Source organism: Falco peregrinus, chromosome 7 (assembly GCF_023634155.1).
Source record: "Falco peregrinus isolate bFalPer1 chromosome 7, bFalPer1.pri, whole genome shotgun sequence".
Lineage (NCBI taxonomy): Eukaryota > Metazoa > Chordata > Aves > Falconiformes > Falconidae > Falco > Falco peregrinus.
In genome coordinates this window covers 26,208,397-26,233,941 of record NC_073727.1, presented here as the reverse complement: position 1 = coordinate 26,233,941, position 25,545 = coordinate 26,208,397, and the positions used below count along the sequence as shown (strand labels likewise).

The following is a 25,545-nucleotide window of genomic DNA, read 5'->3' as shown; positions in this document are numbered from 1 at the left end:
TATGGTTAAATTTCATCACAAGTCGTGTATCATTCAGAAGTTGCAATCCACTGTTGCAGGCGGCTTTTTTTTTTTGTTGTTTTACCATCAATGGACAGTCTGAAATTTGATATGTAGTTTTTATATTCAGGGTTCAGTGTAGATAGGCAGGAAATACAGAGGACCCAGAGATCAAGTGTGAACATTCAGTAATTAAAAATGTTGGTTTGGTTTTTTTATACATATATTTGAAACATATCAATAAATGAAAGTTATTATCTAAATCAGCATGAGGCAGATAAATGGTTAATTTTATTGTTTTATTGTTAAAATACATTCAGCACCTCAGTTGACAGCTACCAAAAATGCTAGGCACATAAGCTTTTTCATCTGAAAAAAGCTCAAAGCTCAATATTGACAGAACAGATGAATGGGTAAAAGATAATTCTTCCTACATACATCGGGGTCTGAATCACAAGGACTTCAAACCATTTTCCCCAGATCCCTGGAAAAAACTCATGCTCTGCTCCCCGATCTGTCATAAGGGTGTTATACAAGATGACTGAGCCAATCTAATAAAGTGCCAACAGCCACACCAGAAAGTCCTGCTGCATTTGACCCTGTGGCTCTGTCTCTTCTGTGCTGGCACTGGGACCTTCACTGGTCTAAATAATCTCATTAATCTACCAGGAAACTATTTGCCTTTTTTTTTTTTTTTTTTTTTTCCTCTTTTTTTTTTTTTCTGAATTAGTTTGCTGCAGACTGATGCGCTGAACTGTTTTATGGAGCACTGTAGGAAGTAGCAAGGCTTGCACAAGTAGCTGAAAAAGTAGGTGATAAGCAGGGAGGGAAGAGCAGGACCTCCCCCTTTTGGTGGCACTGAGCAGTTAGAATCGGCTCAGATATTTTGTTAATTGCTCCCACCAAATCCAGTCATGCTATGACTTATATCATAATACCAAATCGTTTCACCTGTCAAACTTCAGTAGAGTATTTCATAAAACATCACAACACGGACTTACTTCCTTCAGTCCCCTGCCAGCTCTTTTCTGGAGAGTCCTACAACCCTGATCATACTATTGGTTTTCCCCAGACCCTTCCCAGTAGTATCCTTTTTGAGATGTGTGACTAAAAATGAACAGAGCATTCAAAGCCAAAATGACAAAATAATTCCTTATACTTGTCTTTTCTAGCCAACATGAAGTACCAAGTACTTTCAGGGCAAGTGCCCACAGTGACTTTAAAACCACTTCCCCAGAATACAAAATGAAGATAACTCTTGTCATTTAGTCAAGCCACTTTGCAAGAGACAAGCACATAGTGCTCAAGCCACTCTGAATCCCAGTGAAAGACAATCTTTCATCTTCAGACAGAAGAAAAAATCCAGGTAATTTATAAACAGCCTGATCAGTAAATTTCACGAGAATTCTCACAGCCAATAAATGCTGAAGAATCACAGAAGTGCTTTGTTTAAAATACTGAGACTCAGAGAGATGAAAGACTCAAATTAAGCAAGGAAAACTAATCCTTAAAGCTGTTTTTATAGTATCAGAACAGTGGGTATATGTGAGTCAAAAGAATAGGAGAAATTGAAGTTACTGTAACACACCTATGTTGGTTCAGTTAGCCCGAAGTGGTCAATTATCTTCATCTCTGCTCTGAATCAAGAGCTAACAGTGAGCTGCATACTTCTGTTTTATTTAGAGGTACACAGAAGTTTAGATCATATATGCTTCTTAATATACAGCTGTTAAAGAATACAAGATCCAGTGGAGGACAAAGTAAAATGAATCCAAATAATCACCAAACCGGAAAGAATTTCATCCATCATAGAGGCAAAGAGTTTTTAGTTAAGGAGGGAAGTAAGGTAGATGACTCCCAGCTAAACACAGATACTCGTATCTCCAAGGAGCTGAAGCAGTGCTTGTTTTAATCTAGAAGCATAGCTATCCTGTTTCCAAGAAAAGGAAGAAATAAAATGAGTTGTAGGTAGTATCTCTTCAGACACTTCTGGGAGATTTCAAAGGAGAGACCAAGGATAAAAAAAACCCCCAACTTTGCTGAAGACTGAACACTGCTCAGACAAAGGGCTGTCTAGCAAGGTGTTCTATTGAAGTGCAGAAAATGTTTAGTTTAGTTTTGTGTTGGTTTGTGTGTTTTTTTGTTTTGTTTTGGGTTTTCTTTGTTTTTTTTTTTTAAAGGAAACCCTGACTGCCACCTTATCAGAAGACAGATAAGACACCTTTGTGATTTAAACTTCAACAGATGACAGAATATAAACAATTTCTTTACCTATAATTTCCATGAATATTCATAACAATCCCCTATTTTGTGAATAAATGCTTTCATTGAAGTTATCTAACCTTCTTATGTGAAGCAACATATAGAGGTGCATATATGAAGCAGAGAGCATGCAAAAAAGCACTGTACTGTGAAACTATCAACACACTTGAGAATCCAAGATAACTTGTAAATTCCAAAGCCACTTGTTGACTAATTATGACAGTTTTTGATTCACTGTTTCCACAGCAGCGTCAAGAAACTATTTAGATATTTTGCATGGATTTAACATAAAAAATAAATATACTTAACACCCTAAGACATTCATTTACTTCTGCCTTTGAACAAAAGGAAGCCCCCAAGAGCTCCTAGGATGTGAATACACAGAAAGATGACAAATTCAATATCAGCCTTTTCTTCAGTACAGTTATGAGTGATAATGCCAAATACAAATACAAAGCTATTTTTTATCTAATCCTCCAAGAAACAGACCTTATACTAACAAAGTCATATGGAAGTACTGAATGAACAAGAGAACTGCTCTATACTGAGGTAACAGCTTTCAAAAGTAACTAGAGGGGTAAAACACTTCATTAAAATTATAAAATGTACTGCTCTATTTTTAATTTTATATTTAAAAGTGGTATTATAGATTAAAATATGCCAGTAGAAGATTTAATTAACAAAAATGGAAAATACAAGGTCCTCCATTGTTCACTTCATTCAAAGAAGTTTGCTTTGTTACTTTTATCTTGGTGACAAAATAATGTATATAATGTGCATATATGCAGAAACAAATGGTAAAAAAGCCCATATACTACTTGTATGTAGTTAACTGCTAACTTGTAGATAGTTGCTACTCAGTTTGAGTCATCACTTGGATGACAAGCAGAATCTAGGTAGTCTTGATTTAAAAAATTAAGATTACACATTTAACATCCAGGGAACTTTTGAAAATAATTACTATGATATATCTCTGAAGATAGGGTATGTTTTTCGGATATTTAAGGAGAACACAGCCCCAGACCAGGCTGCAGGTATCACCTACTAAAGTTCTCCTGCTTGAGCATCATCAGTGCCCTACAAAACTGAACAGGACAGTAGATACCTCGGGATTAATTAAAGTTGGTGTACAAGCAATGTTGCTATATTGCATAGGCTACAATGAGTAAAGCACTGACAACAGCTTGGACCCCAATGTATGCACCTGGCTACTCTTTATTATCTTTAATATTATTATTTCCACACTGTCCTGGTTTTGGCTGGGATAGAGTTAATTTTCTTCCTAGTAGTTGGTACAGTGCTGTGCTTTGGATTTAGTAGGAGAATAACTTTGATATCACACTGATGTTTTAGTTGTTGCTCCGTAGTGCTTACCCTAGGTCAAGGACTTTTCAGTTTCCCACGCTCTGCCAATAAGGGAGCGCACAAGAAGCTGGGAGGGAGCAGAGCCAGGACAGCTGACCCAAACTAGTCAAAGGGGTATTCCATATGTCATGCTCAGTATATAAACTGAGGGGAACTGGCTGGAAGGGGCCAATTGCTGCTCAGGGCATCGGTCAGTTGGTGGTGAGCAATTGTACTATGCATCCTTGCCTTTCTTGGGGTTTATTACTCTCTTTTTGTTGTCTCCCTTTTCATTACTATTATTATATTTTATTTCAATTATTAAACTGTTCTTATCTCAACCCATGGGGTTTACCTTGTTCCCTGGTTCTCCTCCTCATTCCATCAGGGAGGGTGGGTAGGGTGAGCCAGTGGCTGCATGACACTTAGTTGCTGGCTGGGGTTAAACCAAGACATGCGCTGTTCTCCGGAAGTGCTGCAGTAAATCAAAACACTCAATAGCCTGTTCAGCAGGGAATCGAATTTTTCATACTCCTAGATAAATATAAGTAGCACTCTGGAAAGTGATTTAGCCTATATTTTTTGACAGCGTTATTTATACCACACCGCAACGAGTACTAGGGAACTAGGAACAGGTGCACCATGTCAGCCAACAGTAATTATACTACAGTACTCAAAGTCTCTCTTCACATACATGATAAGAAATCGTGCTAAATGTATTCCAGCTCTGTTTAGCTCTATATAGCTCTAACTAAAATTCTACTCTTTTTTTCCTTCATAGAATTTCCATGAACAAAAAGAGAAACTTCAATACCCTACATTCTCCACTTGCTGTTCAGTATTATTTCCACTCCATCACTGTAGTCACTGTTCAAGTACCCATTTTTTGCTTCTAATTTATACTTAGAGTCTCAAATTTAAGACAGAAATTTCTCTTCAGTATTGCTACAATGCATATTTGAATTCATAAATATCACTAAAGTCACATTGCAAAAATAAGAAATATCTCTTTTTATATTGGCTTTACATATTTGATAAAAATGGCCAAAAGGTTTAAGGTTGTGAGGCTGGTTTTTGGTGGGGTTTTTGTTTGGTTTTTTTTAATGTAGAAAAAGGATATTAAAAAAATATTTCTTTAAAAAATGTGGAAATGACAGCAACTTAACCTAAGCCTAAATTATATCTTACTGCTGATGAAAAACCAACATTCTAGATTGATTACTTCATTTTATTATGAAAAGGACTGAGGTTTAATTGCATTTGTATCTGGAAAGAACTACTGGAGAATCAAATTTGCCAGATTTTTTTCAATTTAAAAATGCACTAAACATCAAATTAATACAAGTTACCATAATTTTTCAATTTCTTCATGTGCCCCTTGAAAAACAAGGACATATACAGTTCAAGAAGCGCAAGATGTACCTCAGCTGCTCTCTCGACCTAATCTTGAGTATAGTATGTTCATGTTATTTTCTCTCTAAATAGTATTCTCCAAGGAGATTCTTGATTCAGAGCAGCAATTCAAGCGCAGGAAGCTTCCTTGTTTCAGAATTGAACATGCCTTTAAAGAATGGCTACGTTTATGACTCTTCTTGAAAGAGCAATCTGTCACTGTCCAAACAGTATTTAAACCTTCTTAAAAAGATGCAGAACAAAAGCTGAAGACAATTTTTAAGCTGTATAAAGATATACTTCCATAAAATAAAATAAATTACCGACTAGAAGATACCCTGTTTCCTCTCAGATCTGCACAGAAGAGCATGCTTGGTAGAACTAGCAGAGAAAGATGACCTACATGACTTCAAGAGGAGGAGTGACAGGAAGCACAGATTTGTGTGTTCTATGACTGTTACACTTCACTATTTGGACACACACGGAAATTACACTTGAGAAAGGAGAAAAATGAACATCTAACTACCCAAAACCCACCAGAACTGTGTATAGACTCTCTTTAATGTGTCCATTTTACAGCAGCATAGCATAGGGAATAATTTATTCTACTTTAAGAAGGCAAGAAAGGAACGATTATCTCCTACACTGTGAAACATATGCTGGGAGATTCTGAATTACAAAAAAAGAATCACCTTCATTCATAGCAAAAATATTCCTAGGATAAAATTTTCTTAAAAACCATTTCCCTTCAAAACATTCAGGGTTGTTTCTTCATATTTAAAAACAGTTTTACAGTTTGCCAACCTAATTTACTATTTTAATATCCATCAGATATATTTTATAATAAAACTACAGGGATATATACCTACAAAGTGTAAGCTTATTAATGATGAACAATGCACGGTGGTATCACCATTTTAAATGTATATAATACCAAATGACTAAGTGCTGATATTAGGCAGTATTGTCTCATACACAATATTAAACCTGTTTGATGTTATCCTACACCCTTCAGCCCCACCGAGACATGCCCAGTCTCTATCCCTACTTGGGAGAATGCTATGCTCAAGGTTCCCTCACTTCTTCAGTACATATGGGGGTGGACTAGAGGCAGTGCAGGAAACAAAGCTGAGCCTTCTCTAAATCAATGGATTGCAGTAAAGGTCTTGCAGTACTATGAAATGGCCGTACTCTTGGGTGAGAGATCATGTACCCTAGAGACAAAAGTAAATAAAAACCTGCCTTGGTGAAACTTCAAGCTGCCTACAGTAAAGGAAGATGTCAACTGGGAAGTTAGGACTTGGTAATCTGAATTCTAAGAGCTGCTTCAATAATAGTATGACATTTGGATAATACCATGACCTTTTTTTTTATACCAGTACTAAGAAAAGATGCAAATGATCTGGCCTATCACTAGAGGCCATTCTTGTACAGCAGTAATCAATCCATAATCTCAAACAGTTAAATTCCTTGTTTCAGTATAAATTAAATATATGCACCTATTGTAATTTTAATGTTAGTTATTTTTCATATTAATTGAAAGTTATTCCGTTCGCAACAGAATACATAGAAGTTATTTCCCTTGGTAGATGTCCCTGGGGAGCAATCCTCCTACCATCTCACCACAACTGGCTTTGCTGAATATGGCTGTTGTGGTTTAACCCGGCAGGCAGCTAAACTCCCCACAGCCATTCACTCAATCCCCTGCTGCAGTGGGATGGGAAAGAGAATCAGAAAAAAAAGTAAAATTTGTGGGTTGAGATAAAGACAGTTTAATAGGACAGAAAAGGACAGATAAAAGAATTAAAACATACAAAACAAGTGAGGCACAATGCAATTCCTTACCACCTGCCAACTGATGCCCAGCCAGCTCTCAGTAGTGGCCCCCAGTCAACTTCCCCCTAGTTTATATGCTGAGTGTGATGTCACATGGTATGGAATATCGCTTTGGCCAGTTTGGGTCAGCTGTCCTGGCTGACCTGTCTACTCCTAAGTTCTTGTGGCCCTTGGCTTACTCGCTGGCAGGGCAGCATAAAAAGCTGAAGAGTCCTTGACCACTGCTCAGCAACGACTAAAACATCAGTGTGTTATCGACATTATTCTCATCCTAAATCCAAACCACAGCCCTATACCAGCTACTGGGAAGAAAATTAACTCTTATCCCAGCTCAAATCAGGACAGGCTCCCATACTAATCTTTTGGGACTGAAGTATTCAAGAAGTGTTTAACTGTGAAGAAGCATTTGGAGCTTGATCTTCCCTTTAAACCTGTCACGACCTACTTACTTGTTTGGAACGAGATGCAAAAATTATCTATTATAACAAATGAACTTTTAAGAACATTATCTCTTCAGCTTGAAGCATGACTGACAAATTCATACAACCAGTATGTGACAAAGACCAGACAACCAAAAAACCCAAGGAGATACCTCTGAGGAAAATGTAGCAGCCTTGTTAAAATTGTTAAAAGTAACATCTATGCAATATTCAAGATGCTCTTTTCTTCAATTAAAACACTCTGCATACTGATTAAAGCTAGCATAGATCCTTTGACTTCAGTGAAACGTACAGTCATTGAGTGCACAAACAGCAGGAATCAATTCCCACTTTTCCCTATCTCCAGCACTCACCAGAAAAATAAAATGATAAAAATATCCTGTTTGACCTCACCATACTCTTCAAGTGTCTACTAAAACAAATACAGTGCACTTGTAGCCTTCTCAGAACAAATAAAATCAGATAACTGAACACTAAAAGACTAAACTGCAATCTTGAACGTTTTTTTAATGAAGGATATGCAAGTCAACAAATCCCTTTCGAACTACCTCTTTGAAAAGTAATCACAGCAAGAAGAAATTGCCTTTTAAACTCAATAGCTTCAGCACTTTGTTTTGTGATAACTCAGGACTGCTAAGAATTTTGAATACAAAAATCTTGCCACTACAAAAACTAAAATGAAGCAAAAACCCAACAGAAAAAAACCACCCCAAAACCACAAACCAAAACCAATCAAAACAAACCCCAAACCCTAACCCACCCCCAAAAAAAACCTAATGAAAAAAAAAAACAACCAAAAACCCAGAAAAAAAATCTTTTTTAGTTACAAGGAAGAGTAGGAACCCAATACTTCAAACTATGCATTGAATCCTCTTATGCAGTAAAAGCAACAGAAATATGACCCTCAAACAATTTCACGTCAAATCTACCTGATGATCGTTCAGGTCCAATGACAAAAACAAAACAGGCTAAAGGGGAAAAGAAAGAGAGTACTTACAAATTTATAACCCTTTCCAAGTGGTGTTTTGAGCAAAATTGCTGGCTACTCTTATCTTGTTTATACTGACTCTGTCCCAGCTGAACAAACCTGTGAAAAACAGTAAACAGGAAAATAAATCAAAGAAATAAAAGAACGGTCCCCCAAAAATTCAACAAATGGAAGAAAACGACATCAAAACCTGAGTCTTTAAGTCCTGTTATAGAAGTGACTGATCATGATCTACCTCTCTGGTAAACAAGTTTTAAAACTTTACAGTAGGTGTATGTGAGAACTCAGCAGCTCCTTTTAGCTTGAAAAAGGTTTGCCTATTAATTGGTGTCACCCAGTATGCCATGGGATAGAAACAAGCTTCCACTCCTATGAAACAGGCAGCCCACTGCAGTCAACTTCCCATGTCTTTTTCAAAGCAGTCAGATAAACAGCCTATGGGAAAAATCAGCAGAAGAGACAAAAATTCTCTCAAGTCTTCAGCCAAATTGAGTCTAGGTTATTTAGCTGAAATGCTGTTAGTCCAGATCACTGATTGAGAAGCACAACCTTTTGGGAGAATTACCCCATCTCCAAATATTTGCTGGAAGACACTGAAGGTGGAAGATACTGTTATGGCTTTTTTTCTTAGCAATGAATTGGAGAAAAATTAAAACAAGTACTTAATCACTGACCTTATTCACTTATTCTAAGAGGAACGGTTAAAGGGTTTCAAATACATGTATACGTAGTTATCTCACACCCAACGCATCTGTGCTAGTAAAACCAGAAGTGTTATGATTTAATACTTTAATTTTCTGAGATGGAGGGTTTTTCTTAATGGTTAGCTTCCATTTAGCTTAGAAATAGTCTTATTTGTCTATTTAAAAAAAAAATTACTACATTTTAACAGGGGAAAATTAACAGTGCAAAAGCAATTACATGGAAGAGTGTACAGAAGACAAAGGCACAATATATTCCTGAACAAATTACTGGGGCTTTTCTTTCTGCTTCGTTCAGATTCTATGCTGTAGAAACAAAAGCCTCAGAAACATGCGACATCACTTCGGGTGTTGAAGGAATAAATACATTTCTAAATAAGAAATTAACAAATGGAAATAAAGATAACTAAGATATTCTACTGCAGGAGCTGGCTATTGAAACCAGCTTATAAAGAACAAATAAAGGTAAACTAAAGGTGTAATTTAATTAATTGCTTCAAATTATCCAATATTCTTAAACTAACAAGGCCTAAATTAACACATGGAAGTTACCAGACTAAGACACCATGCACAGTTCATCTGCAGTATACATCCTCAAATTATTTGAGGGACCTCCTATCCCTTCCAGCCTCAACCCATCTGTGATTTCTGCTTCTGCGATTTCTACTTTGATAAGAATTAACACAAGATACCTCAGCCATCAGTAAAAATTGGCTGAACAGATTCAAATTACTTTTTGTCTGCATTTGCATGTAGACTTAACGAGGATCAGTTGACGTAAAGTAACTTAACCTAAGGTACTTTAAATCTGTGAGTCCCTGATGCTAATAAAGGAAAAAATACATAACATGTCCAATGATGTCGAGTTAGGATCTTACGTCTCCATTTCCCTTATTACAATAATAGAGAAAAACTTGAAGCGAGAACAGCAATCATACTGTGAAATAAATTGCTGCTATTCTCAAACGATGTACACCGTAACAAAGGATGTCAGTAAAATCTATACTTTCCACAGAAATCAATACATCTGACCATAAATAACACTATGTCTTGTTAGCAAGAGGTAAGGAATTTGTAATTGTTATATTTTTAGAACCTGCATTTCTTGAGGGAAATTAAATATATGCAACTTTTTTTTTGTCTTTAAAAAGATATGAACAGGGAGCTTCAAAGCCCCCACAGAGTTCACAGTGCTACTGCAACAACAGACAATGTTAGTCCAGCCTGAAAAAATAATAAAATGGTAAGTAGCTGCAATTCTGGATGTTATCAGTGCCATTCTGCACAAGGTGACTTACAGTAGACACCAGCTCACACCGCCATTTGCAGAACAACAGTAACTATCCAGTACACTGAAGGGTAATTGTCGAATTGGTATCTATTTTTAAGTAGTTAAAATAAAGAACCAACCCTAGAGGCATAGGTGAAGTTAAAAATTTCAGAGATAATGAGAAACATCATCCTCAACCCTATTCAAATGTACCATCTTCAAATTACTTAGCATGTAGGAAATAGGTAGAAATGGAAATTTCAAATTACTAAAGAGTGCAAGAGAAGTGGCTACCCCTGAAGAAAAATTAACAGAAAGACTTTTAAATAAAAATTGAAAGAAGTTTTGGGATTATTAATGAACTAAGTCAGGATTAACCATCACATATCACCAAATAAGAACATACAGTGAATTAAAACTTCCATCACAAATTGAAAATATTTCAAATATAACAAGGTAATCCCTGCTATTATACATTAGAAAATAAAAATAAATGCACACAAGCCCATTTCAATGCACGCGTCAAGTATTCACTTCAATATACACACAGTGTTTTTCTGAGATGATGAGTAGTTTTCATACACCCCTTTTCTCAAACGCCATTAATTTCTTGATTTTGCAGACACATATGTGTAACTTCCACTGAAATCAGAGTTGACACAGACATCTGAAAACAGTTTGATTTTAAAAACAGAAAAGTATCTATATACAAATGCCTCTAAAATTTATAGTTTAATAAGTTTAATCAAAGACAGCATTTTGACAATATTTAACCAGTTCCAATTATCTTTTTTACTGATTACCACTGAAAATTTATCTCACCTAGTGTATATTGTGAGATCATCTTCTGAAGGAACATCGGAAAGATTGACTCCATACACATCTTTTGTTGATTGCACTACATTCTGGAACATACAGAGAAAGATTCAGACTGAGGATATCAGCAACGTCCAAAGATAAGTTTGCTTTCAAGCAAGGAATTCTTTCTAAGCCTGAAAATAATTCCAAAAGTGCAAGCAAATACACTTTTTTATATTATCAAAAATACAAACGATGTATTACAAATACATTGTAATCTTAGCTTGTGCATATCTGTTGTTTTTTATTTTAATATAAATCATTCATTAAAAATATTATTCAAGACATTTGTTCAACAAGTAAAGGAAAGGTTTATTGAAAGATAGTATCAGATAAAACAACATATTAGGAGAATAAATCTTATTTATAGGACATACAATGATGTAGTTATTAAATTCTGTTATGTGTTGAAACAATATAGAATAAATCATATTAATTCAGAACATGCTCCCACATTTGCTTCCACATTTCCTTCTGTTAATTCTGAAATAATTACAAACTTCAGGTTGAACAAAACTGGGTTTACTTTATACATTACACAATCATGTCAGTCAACTATAACAAGGATCCAATGCACATGCAATACATCACTGTGTCTAACGGTTCAGCATTAAACTGCAGGGGGTTACTGAAAAGACATCTGTGACTGCAAGTCAGTGAACTATAAAAATAAGTTTTCTTTTTGAACTAAAAGATCCAGAGACAAAGAACAACTTCGATAAGATATGTCCTGACCCGAAGTATAAAAGCATTTTATTATTAACTTCTGTAAGATGTGAATAGAAAGGAACTAGCTGTTTCAGGTTTCCCCTCTCCCTGAAAAATAACAACACGATTTTTCTCTACAGTTGCTGATGCAAAAAATACCAGAATTCAACTCCCTGACCAAACATCCAGTCACTCCAGAATAACCGTATTTACTCAAGAATGCACCCAAAAATATAAGCTTACAAGTATCAACTCTTTTACATACAAAAATACCCCACACTACTGTTTTTCACCCAAACATCTAGTATTTTTGAACAATACTATAGACAATCCATTTTCACAAATAATAAACCAGTGAAATGCAGACTGACACTGGTTAGAGTACTAGTAAGTTGTCAGTTTAGCAAACAGAGACATAAAATGTAGTATTTGTGAGCTTAGGCTTTGAAGTGAATTCTTCATTACATTTTCTTTTTGAAGTTAAGCTTAACTTGAAAGAAAAAATAAAAGGTATCTGAAACATTTCTATGGTTTACCAGTTCTAGAAAATAGACACTTATTTAATCAGCTAGATAGATTATCACCTTTTCCAGTGATAGCAGGTTTGTTTCTTGTTACATTATTCAGTTTAGCTATAAAGTTTTGAAACCCTCCATTAAAGGTCTTTTTAAAAATGTTTAACTACATGTGTAGACACAACAAATAATTGCCATTGCCGGAAAAATAATTCCAAAGGATTTCTTGAAAAGCCTGTATCTGATGCTCTGCTTAGCCTGGTAATGGAAAAACAACACTTCACAAATTAAATGACTTTTTAATGGTGAACGTGTTAAAATCTAAGGTCTAACACAGTCTTTAACTTTTCTAATTTGTATGTTTGGATTCTGAACAGAAAGTTCCCATAAACATCATGCCCTCAAAAATAATATACATTAAAAGAAGCCTTGTACTTTTGAAGAGAGTAAAGAAATTTACAATGGCAGACAGACATTAATAATAACCCAAGTTAATTACTAATGTAGTAGTTCAACATAACTGAATAGGTAATCCTTTTTAGCACTGCAACTTTAATTAGCAACGACACAAATTAACAACACAAATTGTAACTAAAATTCAGTGTTTGAAAAGGTGCTAATAAAATGGAAAATATTTCATGTGCATTACTAAGAACCAGCATAGCTTGCACAACTGTAAGTCATTAAAATTCAATACTATCTTAAATAGTATTTTGTGTTTATATGCATTTTTCATTTAAGAATCTTAAAAATCTAAAAAAAATACCTTAGGTCTGAGCATTGAAGTGTGTTCAATACACAGATGGAAAAACTGATGTGAGGTAACTTATGCAATTGAAAGTATCAAGAATAAAATTTCAGGTTGGATTTCTGTTCTTAAAAAAAATCTAGAAACAATGCGACGTGCTGGAAAACAAGTACTCTGTCATTCAGATGGAAAATTTTCAGATAAAATGTGTAAAACTTGTATTGGCATAACAATTAATCCAAATTGTCCAAAATCAATACTGCATGAATTCATAGCTATTTGAAAATGCTTTGTTAAGGTTAGGAAGAAGACAGTATTGTACAGGCGGCTTTTCCATTATCTGATAATACACAACCCTAGGCTAATGACTGAATGGAATGAAAATTTTAATTGTAGCAGGAAAAAAAAAAAGTTTTATTCTCTGTTGCCAATCAGGTGTTACATTTTATACTGACTAAGGTCATAAATACTGACATTTCTTCAAAAGTTATAACGTGTACAAGCACATTGAATTAGCTGTGACTTAAAAAAAAAAAACAAAAACCAAAACCCCAAAACAACATAAGTATTTTCCAAATTTGTATAGTCTCCATTAGCATATCCTTTTGCTAAGACATTTTCAGGGGTACTCAAAGTGGGTATCTACAAGAAAGAATGTGAAGAAATGTTACATGAATTAATAAAATAGATATTTCCATAATACTTTATGCAAATATTTTCATTAAATTAGCACCCAGGGGTTTCCAACAGAATTGGGAGTTATGCTAGCAAAAAAAGATTAATAGCCCACAACTGAGAATACACATAGTTTTCATATGCCTGTGCATACAGAATTTCACTATTATCCTGCCACTATCTTCACCCTTAGTAGTCGTAATAGCATAGGACCAATGTGACAACATTATCATGCACATTTTGGACTTAACTTTTTTTTTTGAACTGTCTGACCACACAATTATGAAACAGCAATTTAAAAATCTTCACATACATGAGGCCGAAATTTTGCCAGATTGAAAATTAATCTACAGTTATATCCACTTCAGCGAGTGGCATCATTCAAAAGGAGCACAATTGTATCTGAAAGAGGTGGTGCTCAGAACCATACTACGTGTCTTTCAGGGGGTTTGGTCCAGATTAGCTCCCATGGACTAAATGTTGATTAAGTAGGTAGATCAGGTACCTTCCTGGAGAAGCATCTCCCTGTTTAGTTTCATCCAAAAAGCAATCCCACTTGCATGCTCTAAAACTACCTCATGATGTGAGCCCGAACGTGTAAGGGACAATGATCAGAAGTGCACTACTACTCTGAACACACTAACATATATATATTTTACGCTTTATGTAATGGACTAAACCTGACCTGAGTACTTTTCAAATGACACAGGTTTCTAGCAGTAATTTCCATTTTTTGAAAAATGTTATTTTCTGCCGTGTTTCACTATTACATGACAAGGGTACTTGCAAAGTTTCATAAGCAGCTGTGCTAATATCTACACAATGAAATGACAATGGACACTTTTTTCACTTAATTTCTTAGTGCTTTACTTTTGACTGTTCTATAACATTCACTGTTGTGGCTTTTCTTAAGGAAATGTCCACGATTAGCCTTCTGCCTGCCACAATGATTTCTTACCTCTGTGATTTTTGTGTTGTCTCCTGTATCAGTCACCTTTACTGGAGTTGAACGTTGAGAAACAGCACCTTCATCTTCTTTGTCTGTCCCAGAATCATCTTCAGAACTACTTGACACTGCTTCCTCACTTGGGGGTGGAGGAGCGCTAGCAGCTGTTTTGCGCTGCAGCACGGTTTCTTCTCTATTACTTTTGTTCCTGTTATTAAAGGCAGCATGTATTTATGAAACCAGCAAGATATTAACAGCTATTTAAAATGTCTAATTTTGGTTACAGTGTTACAGGGGGAAATGAGTTCTATCCTCTGGAGCAACTTGTTGCTCATCTTTTGAATCCCCCAGCTGATTCACTTTTCTTCAATCTCTTCTTATTCCAGAGCATTTAAAAAGAGCTCAAAGGATTATGTCAGCTTTTCTCCACCAATTCTCTGATTCTTTACTTAAATCGTTCCCCCAGACTGAGTAAATAGAAAGGAATAAAAATTCACTGAGACATAACATCTTTGGTTTTGATCTGGGAAAAAGTTTCACTTTCTGATTAACATTACCTCCTCCACTAGCTTTCTTATTCCTTGGCCCAAAAATCTCAATCATAATGCCACGTTTTTCCCTTGCCTTTCCATACCTCTCCCCTCAATTCAGTTCTTTAATCAGCAACATTTCTTTATGTGTCATATATTTCTCACTCCTAGAATTTCTAGTCAGAGGTGCCTTATTTGTAAGAATTCTTTAAGATACAGCATCTGTATTTCAGTGGACTAATGCTGGGTTTAACCTACAGACTCTGAAAGGTATACATCACCACACCCATCAGAAACTGCATCACTCTTACATCCTTTCCCACTGCCCATAGAAGGGTATGCGGTTACACTTTCCTCTCCAGACACTGTCACAATCTTTCAAGGACTCCGGAGGAAGAGGGACTGGAAAGCAGGTAACGAATATGATTATAGATAAACCAGTTCTGGAAACGGGGAAGCAACATCTCCTCCTTGCTGAAGTGCCTGTCAATATACACACTGACACTGTGTGAGACTTACTGTAAAGGAAGGCCCTAAAGGAAGACAGCAGCATGCTAAGAGAGACTTTGACAACAGCATGCAGTTTGCTGCAAATGCAGTTTTGAGTTGCAGCTCTAGTGTTCTCATCAGCGAAGGCATGGAGGTCACCAATATCACTCGAGCTCTAGCAGAGCACACCGTGACTGTCACAGAGTTCTGTCTTTTGCAGCCAAACTCATACAGCAGTTTATCCCTGTAGTGAATTAGCTAAACTTTATACACTTTAGGAACACATATAAACAAGTAGGAGAGTCCTTACAAACGTTCTTGAGCTGACAGTGTATCCCACCCCCAAAGGCATTAAAATACCAGAAGAATTCTTATAGCTGGAACAAATACCTTAGCACAAAAACCACCACAGATAAGCTTAATTTCTGACTCAGCAGAAACTGACATCTCCTGAGATGGAATTTTTCAGGAAGTTATGAAGACATGCTGCTTTTTTTTTAAAGAAAATAAGGTTATGTTCCCTACTTTTCTAAATGAGGTGAAGGTCACAAGAAAAGCAGTCCTTTCTTAAAGCTGAAGAATAGAGCAAGTAACCAAACACTGGTAAAAGCAATATCCCCACCCCATCCCCAATGCATACTCAGAAGCTGGCCAAGATCCAATTGTCCTAAGGGACTGGAACACTTACAGAAGAAAACAGATCTCCAAATTCTCCAGAAACAGAAGGTCACAGAAGATCAAAAGATGATGACAAATGTGCAAGGCAAAGATATCACCTCTACCAACAGCTAAATATGGGTAAGGTGGAAGATGGAAGCCATCTTATACCACACTGCACAGCCAATGCATGGGAAGCCTTATGAGCAATACCCAGGGAGTCCTGGAACATGGCTTTGATCCAGCTGATTCTCTATCTCATAACAATCCCTAAAAATCACAGTGGAGAGCTTGAAGCAAAGTGCCTGAGGAAAATGTATAATGGTCAAGTATTTAATGGAATATCTGGAGAGAAATCAGTTAGTCCAAAATCTGACATTATACCAAAGCACAGATATAAAGCTTATCCTCAAAAGTACCCACAAATTCACAATTCTTTGCAGAGGTAAACTGTGTAACTGTTTAACAAACTTTCTGCTTATTCCGAGGGAACACCAGTAGCATGAAAACAGGTGCTACTAGTGATAAGCATCATCTGCTCTCAATATTTATTGACCATGAGTCCCTCAGGGTCAAGGCACAATGGATGTTATTTACGAGACAGTCAAACAGAATGGCAAGTTTTCAGAAGAACTTACAATGGTGTGAGAGCAGAGGTTCAGTCATTATTGACAAAACATTTCCTTAACATGAGGTATCAAAGAGAAAATGAATTGGTCCAGGAAGAGTCCCCATAGCCCTTGTGTGACACAGCAGGTTAAACACAACAATGGCATAAAGTAACTAAGCAAGTCCAGGATGCAAAAGCAGCTAAATGAAATATTAATTTGTCCCAATAACTGTTGCTGAATTGTTTTATATAATTTTATCTATAAATATTCTAATAAAACATTTAATAAAAAACTATGCTGAAATTGTCAATTATTCCTGTTTCAGGATATGTTTTATTTACTCAAAAGTTATTACTTTGTACTTTTTGTTTTTAAAAAAGACAAGAATAATAACGATCCTGTTATCGCCAATAGAGAATACAGTTGCCACCAGTATGAATAGATAATTAAATTTTAACACCCTCTGTATCTTTATTCTAGATAAAATCTTCTCATTGGTTTCACTTTGAAGAGTCCAAGGAAACAGAAGATTAAACAAGTCTGAATAAAGAATTCCCAGTGTCAATAAAAATCTCAAATCAGATATGATTTTCAAAGTATGCAATTCTACAGTATAACACCAATGATTCTTATTTATTTCCCATGTAACACAGAATATGCTACACAGACACACATGTTTAATTATTCACATTACAATTCCACTACTACTAAACCAGAACAGAAATTCATATTTCAGGCTTACCCCAGCACCGATTTTCCAGTTTCATCAGGTTTACGAACAGTAAATGGACTTGGATCAATCCCCACATTCTTAGGCATAAAATCTCTGGCAAAATAAAAAGGAAAAATTGTTCATGAGCAAAATTTAACACAGAGAATTTTTCAATTTTCTGGAAGAACCACCTCTAACATCTACCTTTGAATTAAAACAAAAAAATTTATAAAAAAATTATCAAGATCTAACTTCATGATCACAGACCATGTTAATATAACCCTCTTAGGTATTTTAAAAGTTTTCAGTTGCACTATCTAGTCCCATAGAACATCTGCAAACGTTACCACTTGTTAAGGTGGCTAGGGCAATGTGCTCCATCCCCGTGCTGAAGAAGCCCTCTAACTCTGCTATATTGTTTTCAAAATGCTGCCAACAGTCAAATTGGGTCAAAAAGCTACATGTAACAATCTGCCTAGAAGTCTTTAGCTAAAGTGTGATTAATTATGCTTAGCATATCCAGCTGATTGCTGCCAAAAAAAAAAGTTATCTAGCCCGTTATGAGAACACAATGAGCTGAAGAAAACAACTGTAAAATGAGAGCAGAGCAGTTAGGAAATGATTGCTTTGAAGGTAGCCTCCGAGATCTGAGTCCACAGGGAAAAACTTGTTTCAAGCTCACTTCAACTGCCCAAACATTTAGCACCCCATAATGGAAAATAATTGGAAATTTAAGTGCTATCTTAACAGATTTTTTTTAGAGTAGCATTTCCATTTCAGTCTTGTGATTTAGTTTCTAGAAGTTTGCTAAATTTGAAGCTTAAAAAAACCCCTCAGACACCCCACAAAACCTATCGTGTTACACAGATTTAATCAAATAAATGGAACATATTTAATTCACACCAAATCTGCTTTCAGTTAAGGATTTATAGTCAGAAAACATCCCAATATACCGTGTAGAATTGGTCATTGCCAAGCAGAAGGTCTCATCAAAACTGCTCAACTCATACGGCCGGAAAAACTCATTGTGGATATCGATTTCTTCTTCATACTTGTGGAATTTCTTCACTGTCAGCTTGCCCCTGTTTTCAGCACATGTCACTGAGGAAAAGAAAAAAATAATCTTTTTACTAACAATTACTGACTGCAAACACCTAAACAAAAAGTAGCCTGCTTACCTAACCATGCTACCAGGCATCTTTCTATAGCTATAGCCCTCTAAGACAAGAAAATATGATATGAAGATGGGCAGCACATCTTTAATAAATATCCATTATCAACCACCATAATTTGATTTCCTTTCATGACAATTCCTAATAAATGCTGTACAGTATCCTAGAGAAATAAGACACACTAGCTATATCTTGTCATCTGCAACAGGAACCCAACCACCAGCAGACACTATAAATATATTAGTAGGCAAGGGGGGTGGGGTTGGAAAGAATTGTCTCATGGCACATAAACATATGCAGAACAAGTTTTAGCTAATTAGGTCTCTCTTGCATCCTGCAGTTGAAAAATCATAGCTCATCAGAGCTGGAGGGGCTGCGGTGTATGTGGCAGGTTGGAAATAAATAGAAGTCATTATGAAATATATGATTTTTTTTCAGATTTGGGATCTAAAACAGTTAAAAAGCATTTGTGACTAAAACTTTTTTTTCAGGGTACTCTGTAAGGCAAGGAACAAATATGGTTCCTACCTTCATCAAAAGGGAGAGGTAAATGCTTTAGCACACCTGCGGTCCACCAATAAGTATAGCTGTATAGGAAAAACAGACACGCAATAGATACATAAGATTTGATCTTGTACCCAGTCTAAATGTTTGAACATAACAGTTACCCAACCATACAGTGTCACTTCAGTAAACATTAGCAATTCAAGTGTGGAAGAAAGTAAAAAATTATCCTTGGATGGAGGATTTAAACAGGCTCCTTATCCTACTACTTTTATCTCAGGCCACAAAATTTAAACACATGAAGATCAAGACAGGTATGGATGAAGGAGCGTTTTTTTCCTATTAAACAAAATACATTTCAGGTGCCTACTGCTACAACACTGCAAATTAAGGTCTTAGTGCATATAGAAGGTATTTACATATTTCTCATGTTCTGGTATTTTATTTTATTTTTTTTTAAAAAAGGCATCAACCTCCATGCCACCCACCACTTGTTACTCAGCTCCTAAAATTTAGGAAAAAGGTCTGAGGAAATGGAGGTCAATGATAATAAAATCAGAAGATTGTCAAGGCAGCTGACTTCCACACAGACAATACATTTTGATGTGACAGGTATCCTAAGTCTGAGAACTGTCTGTTGGCACAGCTAACAGCAAAAACCAGGTCTTGCTGGAAGCTCACTCAGGATTTCTGAACAACAACAAAGGAAGTCAAGCAACGTTCATAAAATAAAGTATGTTTTATCTTTCATTTGTGTTTACATATTCTTATTTTCTCAACTATACTTTTAATTCCTTCTCTAAATAATTCTGATGGTTTCTTGTATTTCATTAGTCGGGATGAAAATACTTTCATCTTCATTGATTTTTATTTCAAATATGTGTGCGTGCAGGCTGTAATCAGAGTATTAATGAAGTTACCTCCTACCCATGTCACTGTAACCACCTGGAGCGGAAACAATGGGTGTATTCCCATGTCCAGAGATAGAGTTGTTAGTGGGACTCAGCAAATGGTGCATAACAGGCAGGGCAACACACCTCAATTCCAAGAACTATGTATGTCCTAGACAGAAAGGAATGAGCTATGCCCAGCAGTCCCACCTGTTCTTAAAGCACTGCATCAGGCCGTGCTAAGCAAGCCATTTTCTCCAGTGCCTTCAGAAACTATGCAGACATACCCAGTTTTGCTGCTTGCATAAATGATAAATAACAGGGCAACAGAAAGTATTCTTTTCCATATTCACTGTCTTTTCACATGAACCACAAGTTATATAAAAGCAAATATGTGAAACTCATTATGAAATCTCTTCTTTTTGATGAGGAGACAAATATAATACAGGAAAAGCACAGTCAAAAGAAGTTTCAATGACAGGAAACAACATCTTCCTTCCCCTTCCTATATCCTCGATTTTATTTTGGGTTTTCATTATTTCCTTTGCTGCTGTGCCCAAGGAATCCAAAAGAGGCACTGCACAGCCAGGCAGGCAGAAATTACACAAAGAACTTGTCCAATAGTTTGGTAGAAACAAAAAAATTGCTTGGAAGAGCTTTTTTCACCTAACTACTTCCTACACATGAGCTAGCATCAAGAGAAGCCTCAAGAGACAATACAAAAGGATTGAAATTTAGAAACAGTCGTATCACAAGCCAGCTGCCACAACAGGTTAATGGAATAAGCAGCCAACAGGGATTGAACGCACTGTTTCAACACATGCAGTTTTCCCCAACCCAAAATCTAAACGCAGATATTCAGATCTACTGCTGGCAATACAGAGCTTTAAGACTCAGAGAACAAAGATACAAACAGTGAAATTCCTAAGAGAGATGATTTAGTTAACAAGTCTAGTACTGTCCTTACTACTAAAATGGAGATATTTTTAATTATATTTTTTACACACAGTATTTATAATACTTAACAAAATAAGTCCACATTGTGAAGCACTCTAAAATGACTTCAAAATTTTTATGCTTCAGCTCTATTACTTCCACATATTATTGTGCAACTACAATGGAATGCAAATTAAGAAAAATATTCTTCAAAACAGGCTAGGCATAGCTGAAAGGAAGGTAAAAAATCATGGGCTTCTTGGTATGCACAGCTGCATACTAAGTGCATTACACAAAAAAACCCCAAAACAACGTCATCACAGTCTCAAATACAACAATGACTTAATAAATCTGACCATCAAAAATACACCTGTACCTTGCTTAATAAGACAGTGGTAACTGTACTTCAGCAAAACAGTGAAGCGTTTCACATTGCAGGATAGGATTTCATATGAAATGAAACTTTCTTTTTCAGTTAAACAGGAAAATAACATACTAAAGCAAACCCTTCAAAACACCAACATCCAGTTTTTGGTAATCTCTTAAAGGAAGCTTTTTTCCCAAGCTTTCCCAAAAACTGAGAAAACAGTAAGCAAGTTTTTGACAGGCTGACCAAATTATTTTTTTAACAACGTGGGGGTTTTTAAAATTTATTAGAACAATACCGAACAAAAAAATAGAACAGCAAAATACCTTCGCCTGGTCTGTGACAGACTAAGGGTGTTCTTGTGATGCAAGTAAAAGTCAGTGGGAAGTTCCCAGAGATGAGGTTTTCCTTCTGTAGGCTTGAATACTCCCAGAAAGAGATTGATAGAATCTTGCCTGTCTGCATCTGTTAGACAAGAGGTACACTTAACAGCAGGAACATTGCAGAGCTCAAGCCCATTCAGACATTGCCTTGTTTCTTATGTTCGCTCCTCACAGATGGAGTGTGTATGTCCTATGACTTTCACAGGGACCTCTGGGCTTCAACCACCATAACAAAACTTCACTTAGACCCGACCTTCTGCCATGCTGCAGTGCATGTGGAGCTGATACCAGCAAAGCCTCTTTCCTTGGCTTCTCACACAGGGGCTGAGGCAGAAGCTCTGCTTAGAGCCCTCACAGAAGACCTCACCCTGCAGCTCTGTCTCCCATCTCTGCCTATATGTGTATGCACAAAGCATTTGCATCTATTAATGCATATTTCAGAGAATCTGACATATCATGATGAATTTACTGCAGCCCAAATAACAGAATGATTTAATGAAATTAAACAGTATCCATACAATACACAAGTTTCTGACATAACACAAAAATTACTAATTCTTTGAGGGTTTTCTAGCCAAAAATAGTTAATGAAATTATTATTAAACTTCACAAACACCTTTTAATAATTTGGACTTTTTTTCTGTTGGCTTAATTCATCAGTTTCTCTTGCCATACTCTAAGCTTCACCAAACTAAGTAAGGCAAGTGCTAAAATCCAGCAGTTACATACCACTGTAGATGAAGCATGACAACAAACATTGTTTTTCACTTACATCTTTAAAATCTCTTTTGTTACCTAGCTGCAGACAGGATGAGTTACAACAGATCCAAAGAAAAGTTGGAGTCAGATGAGGACTTGGGGATGGTGAACTGTGATAAAGACAGCTTTGCAAGCAGAGCTGTAGGGGCAGAAGGCAGCTTACACACAAAGGATCTTTAGATAGGAGGGAATATATGGAGAACTGAGCCCTATTTGTGCCCTGAGGAATGAGCACAGGGAAAGCTTTCATCTCCAACTCTTGTTTGCACTTCATTAATCATCAGACAAGGAATAGTTCAGGCTAGTTCAATAGTGTTACTCCTTCAGTTTTCTCCATGTTTCAAAAAGAGTATCATGAGAGTTGAGCGTCCCTTCAGCAAAACACTGCATCAAAAAGACAAACTGAAGTCTCAGTATACAAGAAAGCAGGTAAGAAACCAGGCAAAATCCACAAAGTGGTGGTATGACAGCAAGGACAAAGTTGGTTCCTGACCACCAAAGTTTCAGTCGCTACCTCTTCTTCTGCCCAGAATTTGAACATTTCTTCTCTCTGTACAACAAGTAACATTTTTCACAGGGAATTAAGATGCACAAGCAGTTGACAAACGATCTGTAGAAATTTGGTGACAGTAGGATCATAGAAAAGTATGGTACTTTACAGAAGTGTGCCTATGTGGAGGTCAGTATTTACAAGTGGGATCTTCTGTAGAGAGTGTCACATGGGTGCAACAGGGCAAGGTACAGAAAAGGGAAAGAAAGGGGGAACCTCTTGATGTTGCTTGGCTCCCCTTCCCTACTTAGAGGGCCTCTCATCTGTAATTTGGCTTTTTTTCTTCCTTTTCTATCCACTCATCCTCCCTCTGGATATTTTTACTGTTGCTTCAGAGCACTCTTCCAAAAAAAGATACTTATGTTACCTTCTTTCTTGCTCCTCACCTTCCCAATTTTCTTAAGAGGATCAACTATAAACATTAACTTTTCTACACAGTATAAGCATATGCAAGTCCTTATGGTTTGCAGGTCATATTGTTTCTGCAAAATAGTGTCACAGTTTAACCAAGATGTAAGGAGAGAATGAGGAAGGCCAGGAACAGTACAAGAAAGCGATGCAAAACTCAGTAAAAAGGTCTGAAAAAAGCAAACAAAAGCCAAAAACTTTTTGAGGTCACTGAGATTATAAAGAAAGAAAGAGTCACAAGCAATAGCATGTATTCTTTCTCCCTGATAAATTATTTAGTTAGTGGTTTAAAGAAAGTGCTGAACAAAATCCAAGAAAGTTCTCTACTTTAAGCACAGGAACTGAAGGAGCCTTAAAGACAAAATTAATTAGCAGGAGCAAATAGGTTTAAATTGGTGGTAATTTCTGGAAGTGAAAGGCAGAGACAAGCCTCCAGGAACAGAAAGTATACTGAAATTGTTAAGTAAGTAATTGTAAAACAGTTAAACTATGTTACTACTTATATGACAGATGCTAAAATGAAATAAAACTAAATGAAATTTGTTCTGTGAAAAACAGGCTTAATTTTGAACAAAAACAATGAAAGCTTTTGTCTTTCTTTGAAACAGTGGCCAGAGAAAACAGGATATGGAGCTTTTCAGATCAATTTTCTTATCTAGATAGAAAAATATCTCCTTTCAAAAACAAATAAATAAGAATGTGTCTATGCACTGTGGATCACAGACAAACGAGCAAACAGGTTTTCTCCCTTCATTGTTAGCACCAAATGTTAATTATGTACATGCAAGTAGAAAGACTACACTGATTTTTTTAAAAGATACTACAATGTACGTGTATACTAGCACATTTTTAAGACCATTTGAGAAAACAGGAACTGAAAGGGCCATTTAATTGAATTGGCCTAAAATAATCTACTGCTCTCAATCTGAGTTTGCAACTGCACTACATGACAAATTACTAAATCATGAGAGATTCAATGCAATTGGGCCTATAATGTCCCATGACTAAAAGGTTGTAGTAATTAAGTTTACTTTCCTACAACACTACAAGGTAGTTTACTATATCCAGTCCTGTTTGTGGATAAATAGATTATTTCAGATTCCAGAAGCTTATTATGCGTCTTGCAACTCTAGCACTGAAGGCTGCAACATCACATTACATTCTAAAAGGCATAAAAGCTAGAAGAATATTACTTAGAATACTATTTCCTAATTTCTCTGACAATCACAAATGGAAGAAAAATGTTATAATAATCTTAGAATTCAAATAATCTGAATACTTGCCCAGAGAGGGTGTTGAAGGAACACCTAATTCTTAGCTGTATGATGTTTTTTCTGGTACAACTCATTTGCTTATAAGCAGAAGACTTCAAACAGTTGCCTTCCCAAACTACACTGCACCCTTTACTTTTTTCAAATGCTAGAACTAAAAAATTGCGTGAAAGAGTCTGAATTTTTGCCTAAAACTGGAAGATTTTTTCAAGTTAATGTAGAATTATTGCCCCATATTTTTAGGAGGAAACCATGCTTTTCTTTAACCTTCAGTCACTAGCTTGATCCTGAGAACATATTTTTAATTCTTCACTCTTCTATTATACAGGCAACATATAGAAAATCTATAGAAAAGCTAAGCCACATATCATGTGAAACCACATTGAAAGTTACTTTTCTTACAAGTCCAAGGCTTAGCTACTGGATTAGTATGTCCAGACAAGTCACTTAACAGATATGTCTCACTTTTTCTCATCTGTACAACTTGATCAGTAGTGATTATCCTAAGAGCTCTGAGGTCAACAGATTTTAGAATCATGTATTTTTTATGACAGACAAACAGAAGAAGTGTGCTAATTTGCTTAGGTGGCACTGTTAGCAGGCCACTTGCAATCGGAATCTGA

The 25,545-nt window shown here is 36.1% G+C and overlaps 1 protein-coding gene across 3 annotated transcripts in view; it reads right to left on the bottom strand.

The window, feature by feature from the left end:
* Positions 1-25,545, bottom strand: part of FIG4 (FIG4 phosphoinositide 5-phosphatase) — a 77,179-nt gene that overhangs the window by 11,746 nt on the left and 39,888 nt on the right. For all 3 annotated transcript variants that reach the window (XM_055810038.1, XM_055810037.1, XM_013304586.3), the window contains exons 16-22: positions 21,878-22,016; positions 19,383-19,441; positions 18,636-18,783; positions 17,713-17,796; positions 14,696-14,891; positions 11,056-11,138; positions 8,272-8,361 (exon numbers count right to left, since the gene is read on the bottom strand). In XM_055810038.1, the coding sequence (XP_055666013.1) occupies positions 8,272-8,361; positions 11,056-11,138; positions 14,696-14,891; positions 17,713-17,796; positions 18,636-18,783; positions 19,383-19,441; positions 21,878-22,016 (799 nt within the window). The remainder of the gene's footprint in view (positions 1-8,271; positions 8,362-11,055; positions 11,139-14,695; positions 14,892-17,712; positions 17,797-18,635; positions 18,784-19,382; positions 19,442-21,877; positions 22,017-25,545) is intronic.